Source organism: Tachyglossus aculeatus, chromosome 2 (assembly GCF_015852505.1).
Source record: "Tachyglossus aculeatus isolate mTacAcu1 chromosome 2, mTacAcu1.pri, whole genome shotgun sequence".
Taxonomy (NCBI): Eukaryota; Metazoa; Chordata; class Mammalia; order Monotremata; family Tachyglossidae; genus Tachyglossus; species Tachyglossus aculeatus.
This window is the reverse complement of record NC_052067.1, coordinates 80,827,149-80,850,218: the sequence shown is the minus strand read 5'-3', so window position 1 is coordinate 80,850,218 and position 23,070 is coordinate 80,827,149. Positions and strand designations below refer to the sequence as shown.

Sequence of the window (23,070 nt, the reverse complement as noted above, 5' to 3'; positions counted from 1 at the left end):
ATACCTCCTTCCCCTGCGCACAGCACTTGTATATATTTGTACATATTTGTTACTCTAACTTGTACGTATTTACTACTCTATTTTATTAATGATGTGCATATAGCTATAATTCTATTTATTCTGATGGTTTTGATATCTGTCTACACTGCATTGCTGCCCCTCCACATGATGAGGAGCTACAGCAACTGCTTATACAATAATAATAATAAGAAGAATAATGATGGTATTTAAGTGCTTATTATGTGCCAAGTGCTGGGGTACATACAAAGTAATCAGGTTGTCCCATATGGGGCTCACAGTCTTAATCCCCATTTTACAGATGAGGTAACTGAGGCACAGAGAAGTGAAGTGGTTTGCCCAAGGTCACACAGCAGACAAGTGACGGAGCTGGGATCACTCCAATTGCAGCTTTCACCTGGTCACTTGAGTCCAGCACAAGCTAGTTTGCCCCACACTGCATTGCTGCCCCTTCACAAGATGAGGAGCTACAGCAACTGCTTATACAATAATAATAATAATAATAATAATAATGATGATGATGGTATTTGTTAAGTGTTTACTATATGTCAAGCACTGTTCTAAGCACTGCGGGGGAGACAAGGTGATCAGGTTGTCCCACATGGGGCTCATAGTCTTAATCCCCATTTTACAGATGAGGTAACAGGCTCAGCGAAGTTAAGTGATTTGCCCAAGGTCACACAGCAGACATGTGGCAGAGCCGGGATTGGAACCCAAGACCTCTGACACTCCCAAGCCCGTGCTCTTTCCACTGAGCCAGGCTGCCTCTCTAAACACAATGATGACAGGCAGTTCCTTTTGAAATCGCTCTTGGGGACTAAGTACATGGCAAAATAGCTTTCTTTCCTAGCCAATGGCAGATAGAAATTCCATGACTCAGAGCTGAGGTCTTAAGGATTGCTTTGCTTAGGATACATCAATGTCCATTTAGCAACTCTCCCTAGGAGAAAAACTACAGGGAAGCCTTCCTTAAGAATATGAATCAATCGATTTTATTGAGTACTTACTGTGTGCAGAGCACTGTGCGCACTTGGGAGAATACAATATAACCGAGCTTATAGACCCATTCCCAAATTACTGTCTAGAGAGGGATATGGCCATTAATAGAAGTAAATTAATGATGGATATTTACATAAGTGCCATGGGGGTGAGGGAGGTAAATAAAGGGTGCAAATCCAAGTGCAAGAGTGATGCTGAAGGGAGTGGGAGAAGAGGAAATGAGGGCTTAATCAGGGAAGTCTTCTTGGAGGTGATGTGTTTTTAAGATGGCTTTGAAGGTGGGGAGGGATCATCTGTTGGATATGAAGAGGGAGGGCATTCCAGGCCAGCGGCAAGATGTGGGCGAGAGGTTGGCTGGAAAGATAGAGAAGCCTGAGGTTCAGTGAGTAGCCTAGCATTAAAGTGAAGTGTGCAAGCTGGGCTGTAGTAGGAAAGCAGCGTGGCTCAGTGGAAAAAACCTGGGCTTTGGAGTCAGAGGTCATGGGTTCAAATCCCAGCTCCACTATTTGTCAGCTGTGTAATTTTGGGCAAGTCCCTTAACTTCTCTGGGCCTCAATGACCTCATCTATAAAATGGGGATTAGGACTATGAGCCCCCCGTGGGACAACCTGATCACCTTGTAACCTCCCCAGTGCATAGAACCATGCTTTGCACATAGTAAGCACTTAATAAATGCCATTATTATTATTATTATTAAAGCAGCAAGGTAAGTTAGGAGAGGGCAAGATGACAGTTCTTGAATAAATCCTGGAAATACAGGAAAGTTCAAACATTAGGTCAAAAATCATGCTTTCGGCTTTGCCAGTGGAGTGGGAATTTCCTCCCTTTCAGGTTAAAATAGCCCATTGTCCGAGCATTAACTCTCCCAGCTGAAATTGATAATGTATTCACCAGTTTTCACCCTATGGTACCATTAGCAAATACAATGGCCTATTTCTAAACTACTAAGATTATTGAAACCTGAACCTACAATTTTGCTGGGAGGAGACAGGAAGGGGAAAGACAGCATCTTTCAAAATGAAAGGGAGAGAACTTATTTGGCAGGAATCTGAACCCGAGATTTCAGTGACTGAATTCTTAACCTATGGATATGGGATGGGACCAGTTGGCAACTTAAATGAAGACAGCAGATCTTGTCTGTTTACCCTGAGAAGCTTTTAAGCATGCATTAGAATTAAATATTAATCATTATTGATGAGATCAGCTTCCTTTCTACTGCCTTCCATGTACGGTGATGTTTTATTAATGCAGATATTGCTGGAACCAGTGTCCATGAAGGACATAAAGTAGCATGTTAAAACTTTGCTTTCTAAAGCACTTCCCAAATTGAGCATCTTTTATAATTTTACTTCCATTTCCGCTTCTGTGCCACGGCCATAGCAGTCGGCATTACTCTGGCCTGAAGTTTCCTAGTCACTGATCCAGCTATTGTCAAGAGCCATGAGAAGCACCAGAGGCTCTGAACCCCAGGTAATGAAAGTTTCTCATGCTGCTGATGTGGCCTAGTGACCTGCTCTCTCCAATTCCTTTCCTTTCTGGGATTTGGATCCCATCCTCCAATTAGTCAGGTGATCTGGTCAAATGTCTGGGGCTCTCTGTGTCTGGGAGAGGCAATCACAAGAGCCTCATTTGGGTCCTAAAGCCGGAAAAAATCCAAGTCAGCGCTGAACTCCGCCCCCCAATTAACATCAAGGTAAAGCCAAATGTCACACAAGGGTGTCCCAAACTACAGACTGTAACCTGATTCAACCTGGCCTCCCAAAAATGCCAAAACTGCTCCCAGAGGACTGCAAGCCTTTTTATCTTCTTACCAGATCACTCTTTTGGACAAATGTGAACCAGTGATTTCTTCCAATGGGGAGCAATTTTAAATCAATCAATGGTATTTATAGAGAACTTACTGTATACAGAGCACTGTATTAAGCACTTAGGAGAGTACAACAGATTGATAGACATGTTCCCTGTTCACAACAAACTTACAGTCTAGAACTTTTAAAGGGCAAGTAGTTTGCTCATTGAACCTTCTCACTCATGGCCCAGACTTTCAACAGTGGGCCCTTATAATAGTGATGGTATTTGTTAAGCGCTTACTGTGTACCAAGCACTGAAGCCTGCTTGTCATGGGTTCTAATCCTGCCTCCACCATTTGTCAGCTGTGTGACTTTGGGCAAGTCACTTCACTTCTCTGAGCCTCAATTACCTCATCTGGAAAATGAGGATTAAGACTGTGAGCCCTATGTGCGACAACCTGATTACCTTGCATCTTCCCCAGTGCTTAGAACAGTGCTTTGCACATAGTAAGAGCTTAACAAATGCCATTATTATTATCATTATTGTTATCTTTATTCTGGTCCTTAAAGACATAAACTTGGACATTCCAACCACCAGGCTTCCTTCCAGCAGATAGCTGAGGCTGACAACGGCAGCCACCATGTTATTCCGTGCATTATTAATACCTATCTCTCAGACCTATCGAGACTAGAGCAAATGGCATGGTAATCTGGATCAGGCTGGAATGGAAGGGGACAAGAAAAAGATGATGATGAAAGGAGGAAGACCTGCAAGAGCCTGGTCCCTAGAAAGGCAAGCTGAATGAAGGGGCTTACACCCGTCCCTCTCCTCCTCCACCCTCACAGATCTTTTGGCATGATAATGATAATAATAATAATAATAATAATAATAATAATAATAATGGCATTTACTAAGCTCTATGTGCAAAGCACTGTTCAAAGCACTGGGGAGGTTACAAGGCGATCAGGTTGTCCCATGTGGGGCTCACAGTCTAAATCCCCATTTTACAAATGAGGGAACTGAGGCCCAGAGAAGTTAACTGACTTGCCCAAAGTCACACAGCTGACAAGTGGCAGAGGCGGGATTTGAATGCATGACCTCTGACTCCAAAGCCCAGGCTCTTTCCACTGAGCCACACTGCTTCTCTAAAACCATCTGAAAGCCCCTACTACTGGAGGGGTAAATTGGATCTGGGTGGCCTGCTATGGTGTAGCACTGCATATACAGTGCATGGGGAACGTGTTATGTCTCTATTCACTCACAAGGAATCCTATCTGTCTCCCAGATTGCTCTTTGGAAATCTGGTCAGACCCGGTTCAGGGGGTTGATCTGGTCCCAGAAGAGCACTTATTAGGCTTAGGTGGGAAACCAAGGCCCCAGCATTTCAGCCCCAAGGACCTTCTTTAGGAGCCAAAGCCTAGTTGAGGTTGGTGAAAAAAGGGTGAGCAGTGGGGCAGGAGTTGACACGATCATTACTAACTGAGGAATGTGAAGCCTCACTTGTTTACTGTAAAAACTTGCCCACTTTCATTTCCTCCAAGCTGGGAAGCACTAAGTGGTTATTATTCCAACACTCGGGCCCTCCCTTACAAATTCATAAAGCTCATGAAAGTCAGCTCCAAAACTCATCACTCGGGAAAACCTGTTCTTCTGGGACCTGCAAACAAAGAGTCCGGGCTCCAAGGTGGAGCAGGATTAGCTAAAGAGAGAAGTACATAAAAGGTACGTTTTGTGGGTGGCTGGGGAGGTGTATGGGTGAGAGTTGGAGTTCCAGAAGGGCAGGTGCTTCCCACAGTTTGCAAAAACAAGCACCACTGGATCTCTAGCTGGATAACTCCTCTTAGACCCCACAGAAACTTGCTTCAGAGGTTACCTCCTTCCCTTCCCCATAGCACCTGCATATATGTTTGTATGTATTTATTACTCTATTTATTTTACTTGTACATATCTATTCTATTTATTTTATTAATATGTTTTGTTCTCTGTCTCCCCCTTCTAGACTGTGAGCCCACTGTTGGGTAGGGACCGTCTCTATATGTTGCCAACTTGTACTTCCCAAGCGCTTAGTACAGTGCTCTGCACACAGTAAGCACTCAATACAATTGATTGATTGATTCAGAGGAGCAACACTAAAAATAAAGTGGTGGGAAACTGGTTTAACACCATGTGGGATTGGTTTCTTCAGCAGAACCAGCACTCTCCATAGTTTTTCTTCATGCACCAGGATTAACAAGCTTGGAGTGGCACATCCTGAATTAAAATCAAAATGCGGCAAGGGGAGCCGGGATGAATTAGAGAGGAGGTTGTGGGAAATGGAAGCCCTTCATCTCTAGTTCTCATGTCGGAATTTGATCCACATTTACCGAATTCCTCAGTTATCAGACTCTGAGAGCTATCTCCATTGCAAAAATGGTCATCATGTGGTAATTTACATAGCCAAGCCTTTGCCAGGACTGTACCAACTTCAGGGCAAAGTCCTGCCCCAAGGAATGTCCCAGATAGAGTATGCCAGCTCCACCCACTGCATGCCTTTTGCTTTCAATCATGGGACCAGGCATCTGGCTCCATGTATCATCTTATCAGTAATCCATTGGAAGTTAAAGATTGCTGACCCAGGAGGTTTATTCAGCAGCACAATGGACTTGGCCCCAAATCAGCATATGGATCCTAGAGAAACAGCGTGGCTCAGAGGAAAGAGCACTGGTTTGGGAGTCAGAGGTCATGGGTTCTAATCCCACCTCCGCCACTTGTCTGCTGTGTGACTTTGGGCAAGTCACTTAACTTCTCTGTGTCTCACTTCCTTCACCTGTAAAATGGGGATTAAGACTGTGAGACCCACGTGGGGCAACCTGATCACCTTGTATCCTCCCCAGCACTTAGAACAGTGCTTGGCACATAGTAAGCGATTAACAAATACCACCATTATTACCAGTGGAATCAAACAATAGTGGTATTTACTGGGCACTTACTGTATGCAGAGCACTATTCTAAGCTCCCTCCAGTTTTCCATTTGAGATTATCTGGAAGGGAAGTAGGTAACCTGTCTGAAACAGTAAGGACTGTGTGCTCCAGGTACGTCAACTACACGCATTCCCAAAATTCTAATGGCTCCCAAAAGAAAGCAAAGCACTGCTGTCATCTATCAATTATTGGCATTTGTTGAGCATTTATTGTGTCCCAGTGAAACTCAAGGGTAAAAGGTAAGCCTCTTGAAAAGGTGATGTTACAGCAAAGAACAAAGACTTCTCTCTCACCAGAACTAGGAGAACAAGGCTCAGTAGTGGTGGAATTCGAACTAGAGAAAAATCCTTGTTATCATTCAAAACCAGGGCGGGAAAGCCTGTGGTTGACAACATGAACATTCACAGTCTCAGCTGCTTTCTCTCCTGCCTTGGACTTTGTGCTATGGACATTTCTGGTGTGCATCCAATTCACTGGCGGGGGAAAAAAGCTGAGGCTGAGTGATCAAAAGTGGAAATATATATATATATATATATATATACATATATATATATATATATATATATATATATATATATATACCTTTCTTGTTTCATTTTCAATAGCACAGAAAATCAGTCTTTGCCCTGAGACCAAAGCACACCAGAGAGGTCTGGCTTTCAGGGGCTCTAACAACTCTAGATATTAAAAGGATCCTTACACCCTTAAGCACTTCTAAAACAACAGGTGGAAAGGTGGGAATGCTGTCCTCTGACATCAGGGAAATGTCTCTTCTTTCATTTACCCCTTCAAAATTACAGGTTGGTATGATGAGTCATTGTTCTGACATCCAGTACATATAGTCTATACTCCTCAGCGTGGGATACAGAATGTCAATTATGTGGCTGTGGCGGGAAACACTCCTTCGGCAGAAGCCAGGATCATTGCAAGAGTCATCAGCCTCCTTGCAGACCTCCTTATCTCCAATCTCTCCCCTTTCTGGTTCATACTGTACTCCTGATGCCCAGCCATCTTTTTAAAACATTGTTCTAGATATGTCTTCCCACTCCTCAAAAAACTATAATCATTGCCCATTCATCTATACAATGACTCAATCAATGGTGCTTGAGGGCTTACTGTGTGCAGGCCACTATGCCGAATGCTTGGGAGAGTACAAGAGAGATGGTGGGCACATTCCCTGCCCTCGAGAAGCTCATCATGCAGGTACTCCTGGCCACTGATTTCAAGGCACTCAGCCAGCTCTCTCCCTCCTATTTAGCCACTCTCTTCTACCACAACATCCCTTCCCACAATTCGTTCCCCTCAAACTGATCAACTCACTGTGTCTTGCTGTCATCTCTCCTGCTGCCAACCTCTTGCTCATATCCACCCTTCAGGCTGGAATTCCCTCCCACCTCACAACCAGCAGAGTAGTGGTCTTCATGGCCCTTGTGCAGGCACATCTCCCCTTGGATGTCTTCCCCAGTGAACATCTAAACTCTCCACCTACCGCCAATTCAATACTTCCATACCACCTAAATATCTGGATACTCACCACTACCAGTTGCACTTTATGAACGAATCTCTATATTCTATTGCTTTCTCTATTTTAGTTAGTTCCTGCCCCTCTGGATTGTAAATTCCTTGAGGGCAGGGCCCATGTCTACCAACTCTGTTGTACTTTCCCAAATATTTATTACAGTGCTTTCCTTAGAATAGGTGTTCAGTAAATACCACTGATTGATACTTAACAGTGAGGTCCTGAGATTAAGGCACTATGGCTTCCAGTATTTTTCTGTGTTAAAAATACTACTACTCTGTTGACTCTGTTCACTGTTGACGGCACTATCATCCTTCCCGTCTCACAAGCCCGCAACCTTGATGTCATCCTCGACTCCGCTCTCTCGTTCACCCCTCACATCCAATCCGTCACCAAAACCTGCCGGTCTCACCTCCGCAACATTGCCAATATCCGCCCTTTCCTCTCCATCCAAATGGCTACCCTGCTCGTTCAAGCTCTCATCCTATCCCGTCTGGATTACTGCATCAGCCTCCTCTCCGATCTCCCATCCTCCTGTCTCTTCCCACTTCAATCCATACTTCACACCACTGCCCGGATCGTCTTTGTGCAGAAACATTCTGATCATGTTACTCCCCTCCTCAAAAATCTCCAGTGGCTGTCCATCACCTCACCCCCTCCTATCTCACCTCCCTTCTTGCCTTCTACAGCCCAGCCCTCACCCTCCACTCCTCTGCCGCTAATCTCCTCACCGTGCCTCATTCTCGCCTGTCCCACCGTCGACCCTTGGCCCATGTCATCCCCCTGGCCTGGAATACCCTCCCTCCACACATCCGCCAAGCTAGCTCTCTTCCTCCCTTCAAAGTCCTACTGAAAGCTCACCTTCTCCAGGAGGCCTTCCCACACTGAGCCCTTCCTTCCTCTCCCCCTCCTCCCGCCTTACCTCCTTCCCCTCCCCACAGCACCTGTATATATTTTTGTATGTATTTATTACTCTATTTATTTTATTTGTACATATTTATTCTATTTATTTTATTTTGTTAATATGTTTTGTTTTGTTCTCTGTCTCCCCCTTCTAGACTGTGAGCCCACTGTTGGGTAGGGACTGTCTCTATATGTTGCCAACTTGTACTTTCCAAGCGCTTAGTACAGTGCTCTGCACACAGTAAGTGCTCAATACAATTGAATGAATGAATGAATACTACTCTAAGACAGCCTTGAGTCTACCCTGTTTCTCCATGCATGAACTTGAATCTTCATTTGTTTCCACAACAAACTGGAAAATTATTCTGCTCTTTTTATAATCAATAAATCAATCATATTTATTGAATGCTTGTGTGCAAAGCAATGTACTAAGCACTTGAAAAGTACAATAAGACACATTCCTTTGCACATAGTAAGCACTTAAATGCCATCATTATTATTATTATTATTATTCCCTGTCCTCAATGAGCTTACAGTCTAGAGTCTAGAGGCAGACTTTAATATAAATAAATTTTGAATAAGTACATAAGTGCTCTGGGGCTAGGAGGGGGGTGATCAATCAATCAATCAATCGTATTTATTGAGCGCTTACTGTGTGCAGAGCACTGTACTAAGCGCTTGGGAAGTACAAGTTGGCAACATATAGAGACAGTCCCTATCCAACAGTAAAGGGAGCAAGTCAGGGCAACACAGAAGGGAGTGGAAGAAATGGAAAAGAGGACTTAATAATAATAATAATGATAGCATTTATTAAGCGCTTACTATGTGCAAAGCACTGTTCTAAGCGCTGGGGGGTTACAAGGTGATCAGGTTGTCCCATGGGGGGCTCACAGTCTTCATCCCCATTTTACAGATGAGGGAACTGAGGCCCAGAGAAGTTAAGTGACTTGCCCAAAGTCACACAGCTGACAGTTGGTGGAGCCAGGATTTGAACCCACGATCTCTGACTCCAAAACCCGGGCTCTTTCCACTGAGCCACGCTGCTTCCCAGACTTAGTCTGGGAAGGCCTCTTGGAGGAGATGTGCCTCTATTAAGGTTTGAAGGGTAGAGAGCAATTGAATACCAGATATAAAGAGGAAGGACATTCGAGGTCAGAGGCAGGATGTGGGTGAGAGGTTGACAGTGAGATAGGCAAGATCAAGGTTCAGTGAGTAGGTAGAAGCCAGGTACAGTAGGAGGGGGCAAGGTGACTGAGTGCTTTAAAACCGATGGTAAGGAGTTTCTGTTTTATGATATTTGTTAAGCACTTACTAGGTGCCAGCCATTGTACTAAGCTCTGGGGTAGATACAAGCTAATCAGGTTGGACACGGTCCATGTCCTACAACATGGGGCAAATAGTCTTAAACCCCACTTTACAGATGAAGTAGCTGAGGCACAAAGAAGTTATGTGACTTGTCCAAGCTAACACAACAGACAAGTGTTGGATCCAGAATCGGTACCCAGATCCTCTAACTCCCAGGACCACGTTCTTTCCACTAGGTCATGCTGCTTCCCTAATTTTGCTAATAAATCTACTAGTAATGATTTTGAAAAATAATTTTCCTTTAATTTCAATTTTGCACTACCCAGAGCTTATCATGTGTTTTTGAACCAACCATTCTTTAAAGGAAAGAACTTGGCTTGAGGATACTCATTTTTGAAAATATTTTCATTGATGCTCTACATTTTTAGCGTTCTTGACCAGTGCTGGATTGAAGCACTTTAATTTCCCTTGCAGCACATATGTGCTGTATGTTCAATTGTGCATTCAATGATTTTTTCAGCTATTTTAACCTTGTCATTTATACTACTCAATCAGTCAATGGTATTTATTGAGTACTTTGAGCAGTACTCTGTATTCCGTGCTTGGGAGCATAATAACAATAATGGTATTTGTAAAGCGCTTACTATGTACCAAGCACTGCACTAAGTGTACAGTGCAATAGAGTTGGTAGGCATGATCCTTGCCCTCCACGAGTTTTCAATCAAATGGGGAAAACATACATTAAAAGACATTACAAACAGAGGAAGCAGCAGAGTATAAGACTATGTTCATAAGTGCTGTGGATTAGAGTAGGGTGAGTATCAAAGGGCTCAAGTGGTACAGACACAATGCACAGACAATGCAGAAGAAAAGGCAAAACAGGGGGGAGAAATGAGAGGTTAGTCAGGGAAGCTTCTTGCCAGAAGTGTGATTTTACTAGGGCTTCAAAGATAATAATAATAATGATGGCATTTATTAAGTGCTTACTATGTGCAAAGCACTGTTCTAAGAGCTGGGGAGGTTACAAGGTGATCAGGTTGTCCCACGGGGGGCTCACAGTCTTCATCCCCATTTGACAGATGAGGTAACAGGCACAGACAAGTTCAGTGACTTACCCAAAGTCACACAGCTGACAGTTGGCAGAGCCAGGATTTGAACCCATGACCTCTGACTCCAAAGCCCATGCTCTTTCCACTGAGCCACGCTGCTTTGTGGTTTAGTGGATAAAGCATGGACCCGGGAGTCAGAAGGACCTGGGTTCTAATCCCAGCTCCACCACCTGTCTGTTGTGTGACCTTGGGCAAGTCCCTTCACTTCTCTGTGCCTGTTACCTCTTCTGTAAAACGGCAATTAAGAGTGTGAGCCTCATCTGGGATGGGGACTGTGTACAACCTGATTAGCTTGTACCTACCCCAGCAGTTAGAACAGTACTTAGCACATAGTAAGTGCCTAACAAGTACTATTATTATTATTATTATTGCTATTATTATTAGGATAGGGAGACTGGTACTCTGATAGAAAGAAGTGGGGATCAGAGAGAGTGGTGATGGCAAGAGAGCAGGAGAAAGGCAGGAGCAAAGGAGTACTCCTCTCCGCAATCTTGAGGGGGATTATGGTGCTTTGGGGTTATTCTACAGTCAGCATTCCTGTAGAATCCTTTGGTATCAGTAATAGTATTTATTAAGTGCTTTCTGTGTGCAGAGCATTGTACTAAGCGTTGGAAGAAAATTCACAGGTGGGAATTAAACATGCTCTCTGTCCCTCTTGGGGCTCATAATCTAAGGCCATATCCCCCTAGTGCCCCAAATATTTAGAGAAAGGTAGGCTAATCATAATATTTTTGTTGAGAATTATGGCATTAGAACACTATGCCAAGCTTGCACACCTTTCCCTTCCCTGTCAGAGACCATGAGGATGAGTGCAAAAACCTTGCAAGAGAAACCTAATGTTAAAGCCCCCTTAGCCTCCCAGAGAAATCCTTACTGCACAGTCCCAGGATTTCATAATAAAAATAATTATGGTACTTGTTAAGTGCTTACTACATGCCAAGCACTGTTCTAAGTGTTGGAGTAATAATGATAATAATAATAATAATAATGGCATTTATTAAGCGCTTACTATGTGCAAAGCACTGTTCTAAGTGCTGGACGTTACAATCAATCAATCGTATTTATTGAGCGCTTACTGTGTGCAGAGCACTGTACTAAGCGCTTGGGAAGTACAAGGTGATCAGGTTGTCCCATGTGGGGCTCAGTCTTCATCCCCGTTTTACAGATGAGGGAACCAAGGCACAGAAAAGTTAAGTGATTTGTCCAAAGTCAAACAGCTGACAAGTGCTGGAGCCGGGATTTGAACCCATGATCTCTGACTCTAAAGCCCATGCTCTTACCACTGAGCATCGCTGCTTCTGTCATGTACTGTTTCATGGAACAAAGTGAGCATCCACTGAGCATTTGCAGCCTGGGTGGGGCAGTTTCCAAGTTCGAAGTAGGCGCTGATGCAATTTGGGGCCACTTATTTGCCTAGGACAACCTACCAAAATCTGGGACTGTCCCAGCTGAACCAGGATATACTATCAGCATGATGATGATGATGTCGATAACAGTGGAGTCTCCCAACATAAATAATAACAATAATGTTGGCATTTGTTAAGCACTTACTACGTGCCAAACACTGTTCACAAGGTAATCAGGTTATCCCACATGGGGCTCATCCCCATTTTACAAATGAGGTAACTGAGGCACAGAGAAGTTAAGTGACTTGCCCAAGGTCACACATTTTCGATGTGGCAGAGTCGAGATTAGAACCCACGACCTCTGACTCCCAAGCTCATGCTCTTTCCACTAAGCCACGCTGCTTCTCTATGAGGAGCAAGAGTCATCCTAGTCACAAAGCCCTTGGAATCAAAAGCCTGAATGACAGAATTAATTATAGGTTTAGAGTTCGGCAAAGTCCCACACACTCGCTCATCCCTGTCAGTTATGCTCCCGGTAGGGTACACCCAGATATAAGGGATAAAAATAGTACACTCCCCTTTTTGTTTCCCAGACTTCTCCAGAGTTGGCCACTAGAAGTGGAATTTCCACATCGCCCAGCCCAGGGAAGCATAAATGTGGGAACACCACCAAGATTCAGGAGACTACTTCTTGAGGTATGGGGAATTTTAGAATCACCTTTCCTGTCAAGTTCCAATTGGGTATTATTTTCTGCTCACATTCATTCATTCAATCATATTTATTGAGCACTTGCTGTGTGCAGAGCACTGTACTAAGCACTTGGGAAGTACAAGTCAGCAACATATAGAGACGGTCCCTACCCAACAACGGGCTCACAATAAAACACAGTAGAGGAACACCACCAGGCCACCTGACAGGAGAGATAGCAATGGGGCTAAGCATGGCGGAGTGGATAGACCAAGAGCCTAGGAGTTTAGAGTCATGGGTCCTAATCCTGACTTCCCACAGTTGTGTGCTTTGTGTTCTTGGGCAAATCCCTTCACTTCTCTGTATCTCAGTTACCTCATCTGTAAAATGGGGATGGAGACCGTGGAGCCCCACATGGACAGGGACTGTGTCCAACCTGATTTGCTTGTATCCACCCCAGGGTTTAGTGTAGTGCTGGCGCAGAGTAAGTGCTTAAAACTACAATTTTATTATTATCATTAAGTCCTTTTCTAGAGACATAGTGGAAAATGGATACTCAATTCAAGTTCAGAATGTAACTTTCCAATAATGAGGACCTAGGAATGGTCCCGAGGGATTTTTAGTTAATGCGATTGCGTTAGTCTCCTAGGGCTGAGGTATTCCCAGCTCTTCTGCTTGCAAACAATTGTACCTGATGATGCATTCATCACGATCCTAAAGAGGGCCTTTAAGCTTAGCTATAACAGTTGGAACATATTGTATTTTGGTTCCAATTTCCCTTAGGCTCTAGAGATGCAGGAGATTTTTTATCTTCACACAATGTACTTTCACTCAGCTGGCTGTTAAATTTACTACTGAAAAGTTTTTCCAAGTTCCTGAAATGGCAAAAATTAAAGACACCGGGACCAGACAAAAGCCAAAGGCCAGTGGAACAAAGGGAAACGGTACAGGGAAATTCTGTGTGTGAATGAGTCTGGAGTGGTATTCACACTTCTTGACATAAGACTCCTCTCTGCATACAAAAAAGCCTCCTGACTTACAAAGAGAGCATTACAGTAGTTGGATGTCACCTGTCCAATGGGAATACAAATGGGAAAGGGCAGATTGCATTTCATTAGGAAACCTTAACTAGTTAGAAATTCTACCTTTCCAGGAGGGGAGTCATGAGAAGTATCGGCAAACAGCAATTTGACTACACGGAAGAACAATTTCACAGGAAGCCCTCTGCAAGGATCCTGAATGATTCCATCCCCCTCCCTGGCCGAATCAGCCAATAGCTGGCATCCAGCAGGACCAAAGGAACAAAAGAAGATATTAGCTCTGTCAGCAACCCAGTAATCAAGTCAAACCTCTCCACCTCTTAGGAAAACACCCACATTTGTTTCAGGAAGAGGAGAGACCTGAAAGACCAAAGCGAATCAGGATAAAACAATAAAAAAGCAGAAATGTAAGGCTGGTAGAACATCCTTCCTTTAAGATTCTTCTGCTATGAAAAAGCAAAACATGAAAAACATTTACACTCCTATTGATTGCAGAATCAGGCCGCCAAAGCACTTAGCAATTCCGGTAAAGCCCATTAGAAAAAGATGCCATTAGAAGAAAACTGGAGCCTTTAAGACCAGACAGTTGGGGCCCATGCCACACGTTTACCAGAGACCACCATTTCTTCTTAAGTATATTGCTTTTTATTCCAGCAGCTCATGCATAGCTACTGCTTATGATTAAAATGCAAGGTATGGGGAAGTTTGTCCCAAAAGAAATCTTTAATAATTTTCAATTGAGTTAACAAATCCTTTTTATACCCTAACTGTTAATAGACTTTGGAGTAGGAATAAATGCTTTTGTTCAGTCTTCTATATCACATTGGAAACTCCCGGTTAGATTATCTTGCTAGGCTATTTTGCTACTAGTCTTTAGAACTCATAAGTGCCTCTGGACTGCAATAATAATTATGGTACCTGTTAAGCACTTAATATGTGCCAAGCACCGTTTGAAGCACTGGGGTAGATATAAATTAATCCCTGTCCCACATGGGGCTCACATTCTTAACCACCATTTTACAGATGAGGTAACTAAGGCATAGAGAAGTTAAGTGACTTGCCCCAGGTCACACAGCAGACGTGTGACAGAGCCAGGATTAGAACCCATATCCTTCTGACTCACGGGCCCTTGCTGCTTCTCATGTCTAGACTGTAAACTCAATATGGGCAGGGAAGTTGCCTGCTAATTCCATTGTACTGTACTCTCCCAAGCACTCAGTTCAGTGCTCTGCACATAGAAAGTGCTCAATAAATACCATGGATTGATGGATGAGTGCCCTGTAGGAGTTGCAAAGGTAGGTACCAGGAACAAAGAGCTGGCAAAATAAAGGAATTATATTGTCAATATAAAATACAAAATGAGTGTGGCTGAAACATGTAGATATGAGATTAATCATTTGTCATAGTAGTATTTCACCAAAAGGGCATGGAGCACGAGAGAGATAAAATATTGACAGATGGACACAAGACAACCCTTATATCCAGGCTACATTGAGTGATTCTACTCTTTGAGAAGCTAAGTGGCCCCTTTATGTGATGGAGAAATCTGTCGATTCAAATTTCTTCTTCTGGAGTTGTCAGAGGGCAATGTTTCACTAGGATCTAATACACTTAAGCAACCAGCTAAAAAAAAATGTGTGGGGATATATATGTACCCGCACACAAATATATATATATATATATATATAAATATACATACATACACATACACAGTTTTTCCTCCCTCTCTATTCCTAGTGATGAAACACACACACACACACACACACACACACAGAATGAGTGAGGATGATGATCATCATCATCAATCGTATTTATTAAGCGCTTACTATGTGCAGAGCACTGTACTAAGCGCTTGGGAAGTACAAATTGGCAACATATAGAGACAGTCCCTACCCAACAGTGGGCACACAGTCTAAAAGGGGGAGACAGAGAACAAAACCAAACATACTAACAAAATAAAATAAATAGAATAGATATGTACAAGTAAAATAAATAGAGTAATAAATATGTACAAACATATATACATATATACAGGTGCTGTGGGGAAGGGAAGGAGGTAAGATGGGGGCGATGGAGAGGGGGACGAGGGGGAGAGGAAGGAAGGGGCTCAGTCTGGGAAGGCCTCCTGGAGGAGGTGAGCTCTCAGTAGGGCCTTGAAGGGAGGAAGAGAGCTAGCTTGGCGGATGGGCAGAGGGAGGGCATTCCAGGCCCGGGGGATAACATGGGCCAGGGGTCGATGGCGGGACAGGCGAGAACGAGGCCCGGTGAGGAGGTTAGCGGCGGAGGGTGCGGGGTGGGCTGTAGAAGGAGAGAAGGGAGGTGAGGTGGGGGGGGCGAGGTGATGGAGAGCCTTGAAGCCCAGGGTGAGGAGTTTCTGCCTGATGTGCAGATTGATTGGTAGCCACTGGAGATTTTTGAGGAGGGGAGTAACATGCCCAGAGCGTTTCTGGACAAAGATAATCCGGGCAGCAGCATGAAGTATGGATTGAAGTGGAGAGAGACACGAGGATGGGAGATCAGAGAGAAGGCTGGTGCAGTAGTCCAGACAGGATAGGATGAGAGCTTGAATGAGCAGGGTAGTGGTATGGACGGAGAGGAAAGGGCGGATCTTGGCAATGTTGCGGAGCTGAGACTGGCAGGTTTTGGTGACGGCTTGGATGTGAGGGGTGAAAGAGAGCGGAGTCGAGGATGACACCAAGGTTGTGGGCTTGTGAGACGGGAAGGATGGTAGTGCCGTCAACAGAGAAGGGAAAGTCAGGGAGAGAGCAAGGTTTGGGAGGGAAGACAAGGAGTTCAGTCTTCGACATGTTGAGCTTTAGGTGGCGGGCAGACATCCAGATGGAGATGTCCTGAAGGCAGGAGGAGATACGAGCCTGGAGAGAGGGGGAGAGAGCAGGGGCAGAGATGTAGATTTGGGTGTCATCAGCGTAGAGATGATAGTTGAAGCCGTGGGAGCGAATGAGGTCACCAAGGGAGTGAGTGTAGATCGAGAACAGAAGGGGACCAAGCACTGAACCTTGGGGAAACCCCACAGTAAGAGGATGGGATGGGGAGGAGGAGCCTGCAAAAGAGACTGAGAATTACTGAGAATGATGATGATGTGGAGAGCAAGGATGACCACCAGGATTAAATCAAAAGTATTTATTGAGCGCTTACTAGGTGCAGAGCACTGTTGAAAACACTTTTTAGAGTACAATAAAACTGAATTAGCAGGCACTGTCACTGCCCACAATGAGTTTAAAGTCTAGAGGACAAATACAATCCCCGCAGCCTGTAAACCCGGTTTGGGCAGGAATTGTCTTTATTGCTGAACTGTACTTTCCAAGTGCTTAGTACAGTGCTCTGCACACAGTAATCACTCAAATGTGATTTAATGAATGAATGACTTCTTTTGGGCAGGAAATGTATCTAACAACTCTACTGTAGTGTACTCTCCCAAGTGCACTCTACCAGACAGTACTAGGCACACAGTAAGTGCTCAGTAAATAGCATTGATTGACTGATTTGTAACAGATCCTGCATGAATATTGACATTTAAGTATCACAGTTCTAAGGATTACCAAAAAAAAAAGGTGACATTTCTTATCCAGGAGTGATCAGAAACAGTTAACCGACAACCATAAAGTTTCATTCACCAAGCATGAGTCTTTGGTTTCTCTCCATACTTAGCCAAAAGTATATTTGGGGAAATCACTAAAAGAAACCTTGAGAGCAATATGCTCAAGTCCCTGACAAAACACTTGGGAACTGGTTTTTTCATACAGAGGGGCAAAGGGCTTACTCGTTTTAGACTATAAGCTCCTTGTGGGCAAGGGATCATGTTGACCAATTCTATTGTATTGTACTCTCCCAATACTTAGTACAGTGCCCTGCACACATAAGTGCTTCATAAATACCACTGACTGATTTCAAGTTTTAAAACACCTCTGGTTCCTGTGGAGGATGATACAAATAGCAAGAGATTTATTAAGAAAACCACTTCCTCTCCTCCAAAATAGATTAAAAAGACCAAGGTCTGGGTGCAGGGGAGAAGAGGTCTAAAAGGCACAAGACACCCATACTTTGGAAAGGGGTGACTGCCAGTAACTGTTGTCCCAAAGATTCACATACAAATCTGCAGAGGACCACCAAAAATACACCCAAGAAATAACCAGGCAACTAGTTCAAGGGGAGCACCAGTTTCAAAACCTACCAACCACTTGGTGGCCAACCAGTTAGACACCATCCTAGTTAATGGCTAACAGACATATCTAGTTCAGATATCTAGCCCCATGGCAAATAGAGAAATTAACTTTGGCGCCTAATAGTGTTAGCTCATCCTCCTCAGTCAGCACTTGACTGCCCTCATGCAGAAGTACTGTACCAGGTTCCTGGGAATATATAATTGAGCCTTCACAGACAGCTGTCCACACATTAAATAAGTACTAACTAATTTTACATTGAAGACAGTCTGCCTGGGAATGACTTCATTTAAAGTCAAATAAGGAGAGTAAAATTTCATAATAAAAACAATAGCCACATCCTTTTTCATAAGACAGACTTCATTCAATTATCAATAAAATCTCTCCCAGGCTGACTCAGAACTGCAATTCACTCTGTTACTTAAACTTGCCTGTTCTAACTCTCCACTCGCCCTCCTGGTAGGAGAAACAGCCGATAACCCAGTGACAAAGCAACTGGAATACATACAGTGCATTATCTCATCAGTAATGCACAAATATCTAGAAACTCCAAGCTCATCATGTCTGCACTTCGGGAATGAATCACCGATCAACTAAAGGTGTTGGCGAGTGAAGGGAGGGAGGGGGAACCTGAGTCACGGTAATGAACACTTCAAATTCAGGAACCAAGTCATAATCCAAAAGTGCAGAATGTTGCTTGCTCTCTCCCACAGATTAATTTAAACGTGGCAAGTTCTGGCTATAAGGCAGTGCTGTACCTGAGGCATTCCCCAGCTGTTGAACTGGCTTGCCAATATGTTCTGCCACATTCAACCACTAGGCAGAGTATCCTAAGGATCAATCAATCAATCATATTTATTGAGCACTTACTGTGTGCAGAGCACTGTATTAAGTGCTTGGGAAGTACAAGTTGGCAACATATAGAGACAGTCCCTACCCAACAGTGGGCTCACAGTCTAAAAGGGGGAGACAGAGAACAAAACCAAACATACTAACAAAATAAAATAGAATAGATATGTACAAGTAAAATCAGACATCTCTTTTACAAGCTTTCAGAAAGATGCCTAGTTGCAGGGTTATTATCAATCAATCAATCAATCGTATTTATTGAGCACTTACTATGTGCAGAGCACTGTACTAAGCGCTTGGGAAGTACAAATTGGCAACATATTATCCCCCCTGACAGCATGTTTCTCTCAATGCCTATTCCTCTTCAGTATAGAAACAATAGTAACATACCTTCATGTGACCCCATCCAGTTTAACTTACCCCCAAACTGCTCCATCTGCCTTCACTCTCCGGAAGCTCAAAATGACAATCCTTCCCTAGCACATTCGCCTCATTAGGACACAGAGATACCACCTGATCCTCTCATTCATTCAGTCGTATTTATTGAGAGCTTACTGTGTGCAGAGCACTGTACTAAGCGCTTGGAAAGTACAATTCAGCAATAAAGAGAGGCAATCCCTGCCCACACCGGGCTTACAGTCTAGAAGGGGGGAGACAGACATCAAAACAAGTAAACAGACATCACTGTAAATAAGCAGAATTATAGATCTTCTCAAGAAGCTACACCCTCACAACTATCCATTTGAAGCCTCAACCCTACAAACTGTCTCTCTGATGACTGTGGCATCAGTAACCATCAAGGGAAGATGCACGTGGGAAAAAAAAAAAAATCAAGATTTCAAAGCAGTTAGTGAGGCTATTTGTTCAGCAGAGCTGGCCCTTTGGAAATGTGCCAGATCCAGGGTGAACGCCCCTCCCTCTGTGAGCACAAAATATCCACTGGCAAAACCGCTCTGCTAGGGCATCAGTACACTGTGCAGCTTATCATTCAAATACCATTTGCACAACATGCGGGGCTAGACTCTGCTACCCATAGTCCCAGTGAGACGGTACAGAACTAAAACACTACCTTTCGGGCTTCTGGAATTTCCATTCTTTTGCTGCTCATCTTCCTCGTTAATGGTGAACAAACCCGGGGGAGTTAGCCGTGGACTGGTCTTCTTCAGTCTCTCCTGACGCACAGCAATAGCTGATCCTTGCATGTTGCCGCGACTCAGTAGGGCGTGTTGTTCAAATACTCAGAATACGTTTATGGAATTGCAGCTCCTGGGAAGCTGCTAGTTTCTAAGCTGCCAGTTCATTCGAGCACTTGTAATAGATCCCCTCTGAGTAGACAGTGTGCAAACAGCTGACAAATACAGTCCTCCCATCCACTTGGCAGCTGAAGGCCTGAATCGCCCCCACCCCCATTCCTCACAACCCCCTCCCCATTCTCAAAGGCACACACACACATGCACACATAAACTCACGGGCACGCACCCTTCCAAGGAAAGTCCTAAATAGCCACACACTGGTTTGGATGCTTCTCGCTCTCCCTTTCCCTTCCTCCCCAACTACCTGACCTGTTCTATCAGATCCCACAGTTCAGTTTCGCCTCCCTACCACAGCACCCCTTTTTCCAATCTTCCTCCGGCTCCAGCACACTAAAATATTCAGCACGCCCCACAAGAGGGGAAAATATGATACGTTGCCATGAACAGTTGCCCTGACAACCCTGACATATCCTAATCACAGGAGGATGGGAGGGTGTCCCCCGGCTCTCCCCCCAGCAGCGGAGCAGAAGTCGGCCGGAATGCTCTCTGGATCCGGGGGAACTTGCGGAGCGAGGGCTGCAGCGGGAAAAGCTGGAATCAAAGCTGAACCGGGCAGCAACTTTCCTCCTCGCAGCAGCAGGATTGGTGGGGAGGAGGGAGGAGGGAGGAGAGGGCTGCTTACACAAGCAGAGGAGGATTCAGTGAAGGAAAGCTAAAGGGACTCCAGGCGGGAAGCCAGTGTTTTTGCCAAGAGCTGCAATCTCCAGATGAATCAAACATCAAAGATCAGCATCCTTACACATCAGCTCACGTGAAGTGTCACATCCTAGAATCGCAACACTCACACACACACGCGCCACCAGAAGAAATATAAAGTGGTTTGTTCAGGCTCATCTCTGTTCCTAGCACAGCAGGGGAAACCAGCACATTGATGACCCCTTTCTCCTTGAAACATGTGGGAGCACTCCTACCTATAATTTCTAGTTCATGGGAGGGAGGCCATTCATTAGGAATAAATCAACTGTGCAGAAAGGGAAATTACCACCACAACTGCATCTCACAAAGTTTTCCCAATGTCAAAGTTACCACAGCCACTTCTGGGTGCTCTCAACAATTTGCATAACTTGACCTAATTCTCAGTTTTATAGTCACTCAGTACTGGGATTCTGCCCTGGCTTAGCATATGCAATTTTCACTTGAGTCATTAACTTCCTACACAGAGAGGTTCTTCCCTCTTTCACAGGCCCCAACTCCACACTACTACCAACTACCAATGATAATCCATGGACTTTTTTTCCCCCCCCAACGTGGCTTAACGGCAGAGAAAAACTTTCTCAAGTAAAAGATTTCAGACTTACTTTCCCCTTTATAATCAAAGGCAAGTAAGTAAATTCACAGAACATCTATATCCTTTTTCTTCAAATTACTCTCCCTTCTGTTATAATTCCAAGCTTTTTTTTTAATAAAGCAGCCCACACACAGACACGTGAGGGTAAGGCTTAAACAGCTACTCATTTATTACTAGGACTCACAATGAGCACTGCCCTGTCTCACTGGACTCATAAAATAAGAGGAAGAGGAAAACAATTATTTTATCCCCATTTTTCAGACAAAGAAACTGGCACAGAGAAGTCACTTGCCCAAAGTCACTCAGCAGGGCTTGCTGGGTCTAGAAAGCAGGCTTTCTGACTACTAGTCCTGTGTCCTTTTTACAAGACCATGCAGCTAGACAAACTAAGTAAAGGAATAAACTGGGTTCTGTTTCACATTCATTCAATCGTATTTATTGAGCGCTTACTGTGTGCAGAGCACTGTACTAAGCACTTGAAGTACAAGTTTGCAACATACAGAGATGGTCCCTACCCAACAGAGGGCTCACAGTCTAGAAGGGACTAAATAGAATAAAATTCTATTTTATTTATTTCACATGAGGTTTAGTGGGCTCTAATTTACTTTAGGTTTCTATTCAGATCTCAAGCATGCAATCCTATCTGACTCTTCTCTGAAAAGCTTTGGGAGGGGCGTTTGAAGTCTGGGAAGTGCACAGAGAGCCTTACTAGATCATAAAAGTAAACTGCAAAATAAATATTGATTATTAAAAAGCCCTTCAAAATTGATGTGGGAGTCCAAGGAAGCTTATGTTGCTTTGAACCTGGGGCTCTAACTAGCAAATCAACTCCTCTGCCCTTATTTCATTCTAATAATAATGATGGCATTTGTTAAGTGCTTACTATGTGCCGGGCACTGTACTAAGCGCTGGGGTGGATACAAGCAAATCAGGTTGGACACAGTCCCTGTCCCATGTAGGGCTCGCAGTCTTATTCCCCATTTTACAGATGAGGTAACTGAGGCCCAGAGAAGTGAAGTGACCTGCCTGAGGTCACACAACAGACAAGTGGTGGAGCAGGGATTAGAACCTATGGCCTTCTGAATCCCAGGCCTGTGCTCTATCCATGGCAGCATGCTGCTTCTACTATATCAGTATGCAAATAGCCAACTTCCTCTCCAACCACATCCGCACAAACTTGGAAAAGATATTAGTCCTCATAGTGTCACCTGCAAGCATGAGGAAAAGACCCTAAAAACCTATGACAAGGAGTTTCTGTTTGATGCAGAGGTGGATGGGCAACCATTGGAAGTTCTTGAGAGTGGGAAAACATGGATTGAAAGAGTTTTGTAGAAAAATGATCCAGGCGAAGTCAGTGAAGTACGGGCTGAAGTGGGGAGAGACATGAGGCAGGGAGGTCAACAAGGAGGCTGGATCAACACAGTAACACTTTGGATGGAGAGGAAAGGGTGGATTTTAGTGAAGGAGAGAGATCAGGGCAGGAGAAGTAGATTTGGGAATCATCTGAAGAGAGATGGTAGTTGAAATCATGGGAATGAATGAATTCGCTAAGGAAGTGGGTGTAGATGGAGACCTGAAGGGGACTTAGAATTGAGCCACGAGGATGGGAGACACAGGAAAAGCCTGTGAAAGAAAGCCCAGTGTGGACAGGGATCATCTCTCTTGGTTGCTGAATTGTACTTTCCAAGCACTTAGTACAGTGATCTGCACACAATAAGTGCTCAATAAATATGGTTGAATGAATGAATGAGAACAAGAAT

General features: G+C 44.1%; 1 protein-coding gene across 7 annotated transcripts in view; it reads right to left on the bottom strand.

The window, feature by feature from the left end:
- MAP7 (microtubule associated protein 7) overlaps positions 1 to 23,070 on the bottom strand; it is a 213,848-nt gene that overhangs the window by 168,753 nt on the left and 22,025 nt on the right. For 2 of the 7 annotated variants that reach the window (XM_038759156.1, XM_038759196.1), the window contains exon 1: positions 19,779 to 20,102. The exons of 1 other annotated variant lie outside the window; for it this stretch is intronic. In XM_038759156.1, coding sequence (XP_038615084.1) covers positions 19,779 to 19,911 — 133 coding nt within the window. In that variant the 5' untranslated portion in view covers positions 19,912 to 20,102. Of the gene's footprint in view, positions 1 to 19,129; positions 19,161 to 19,778; positions 20,103 to 23,070 lie in introns of those variants that run through there. 4 more of the 7 variants (XM_038759147.1, XM_038759215.1, XM_038759163.1 and 1 more) reach the window with 3 other exon arrangements.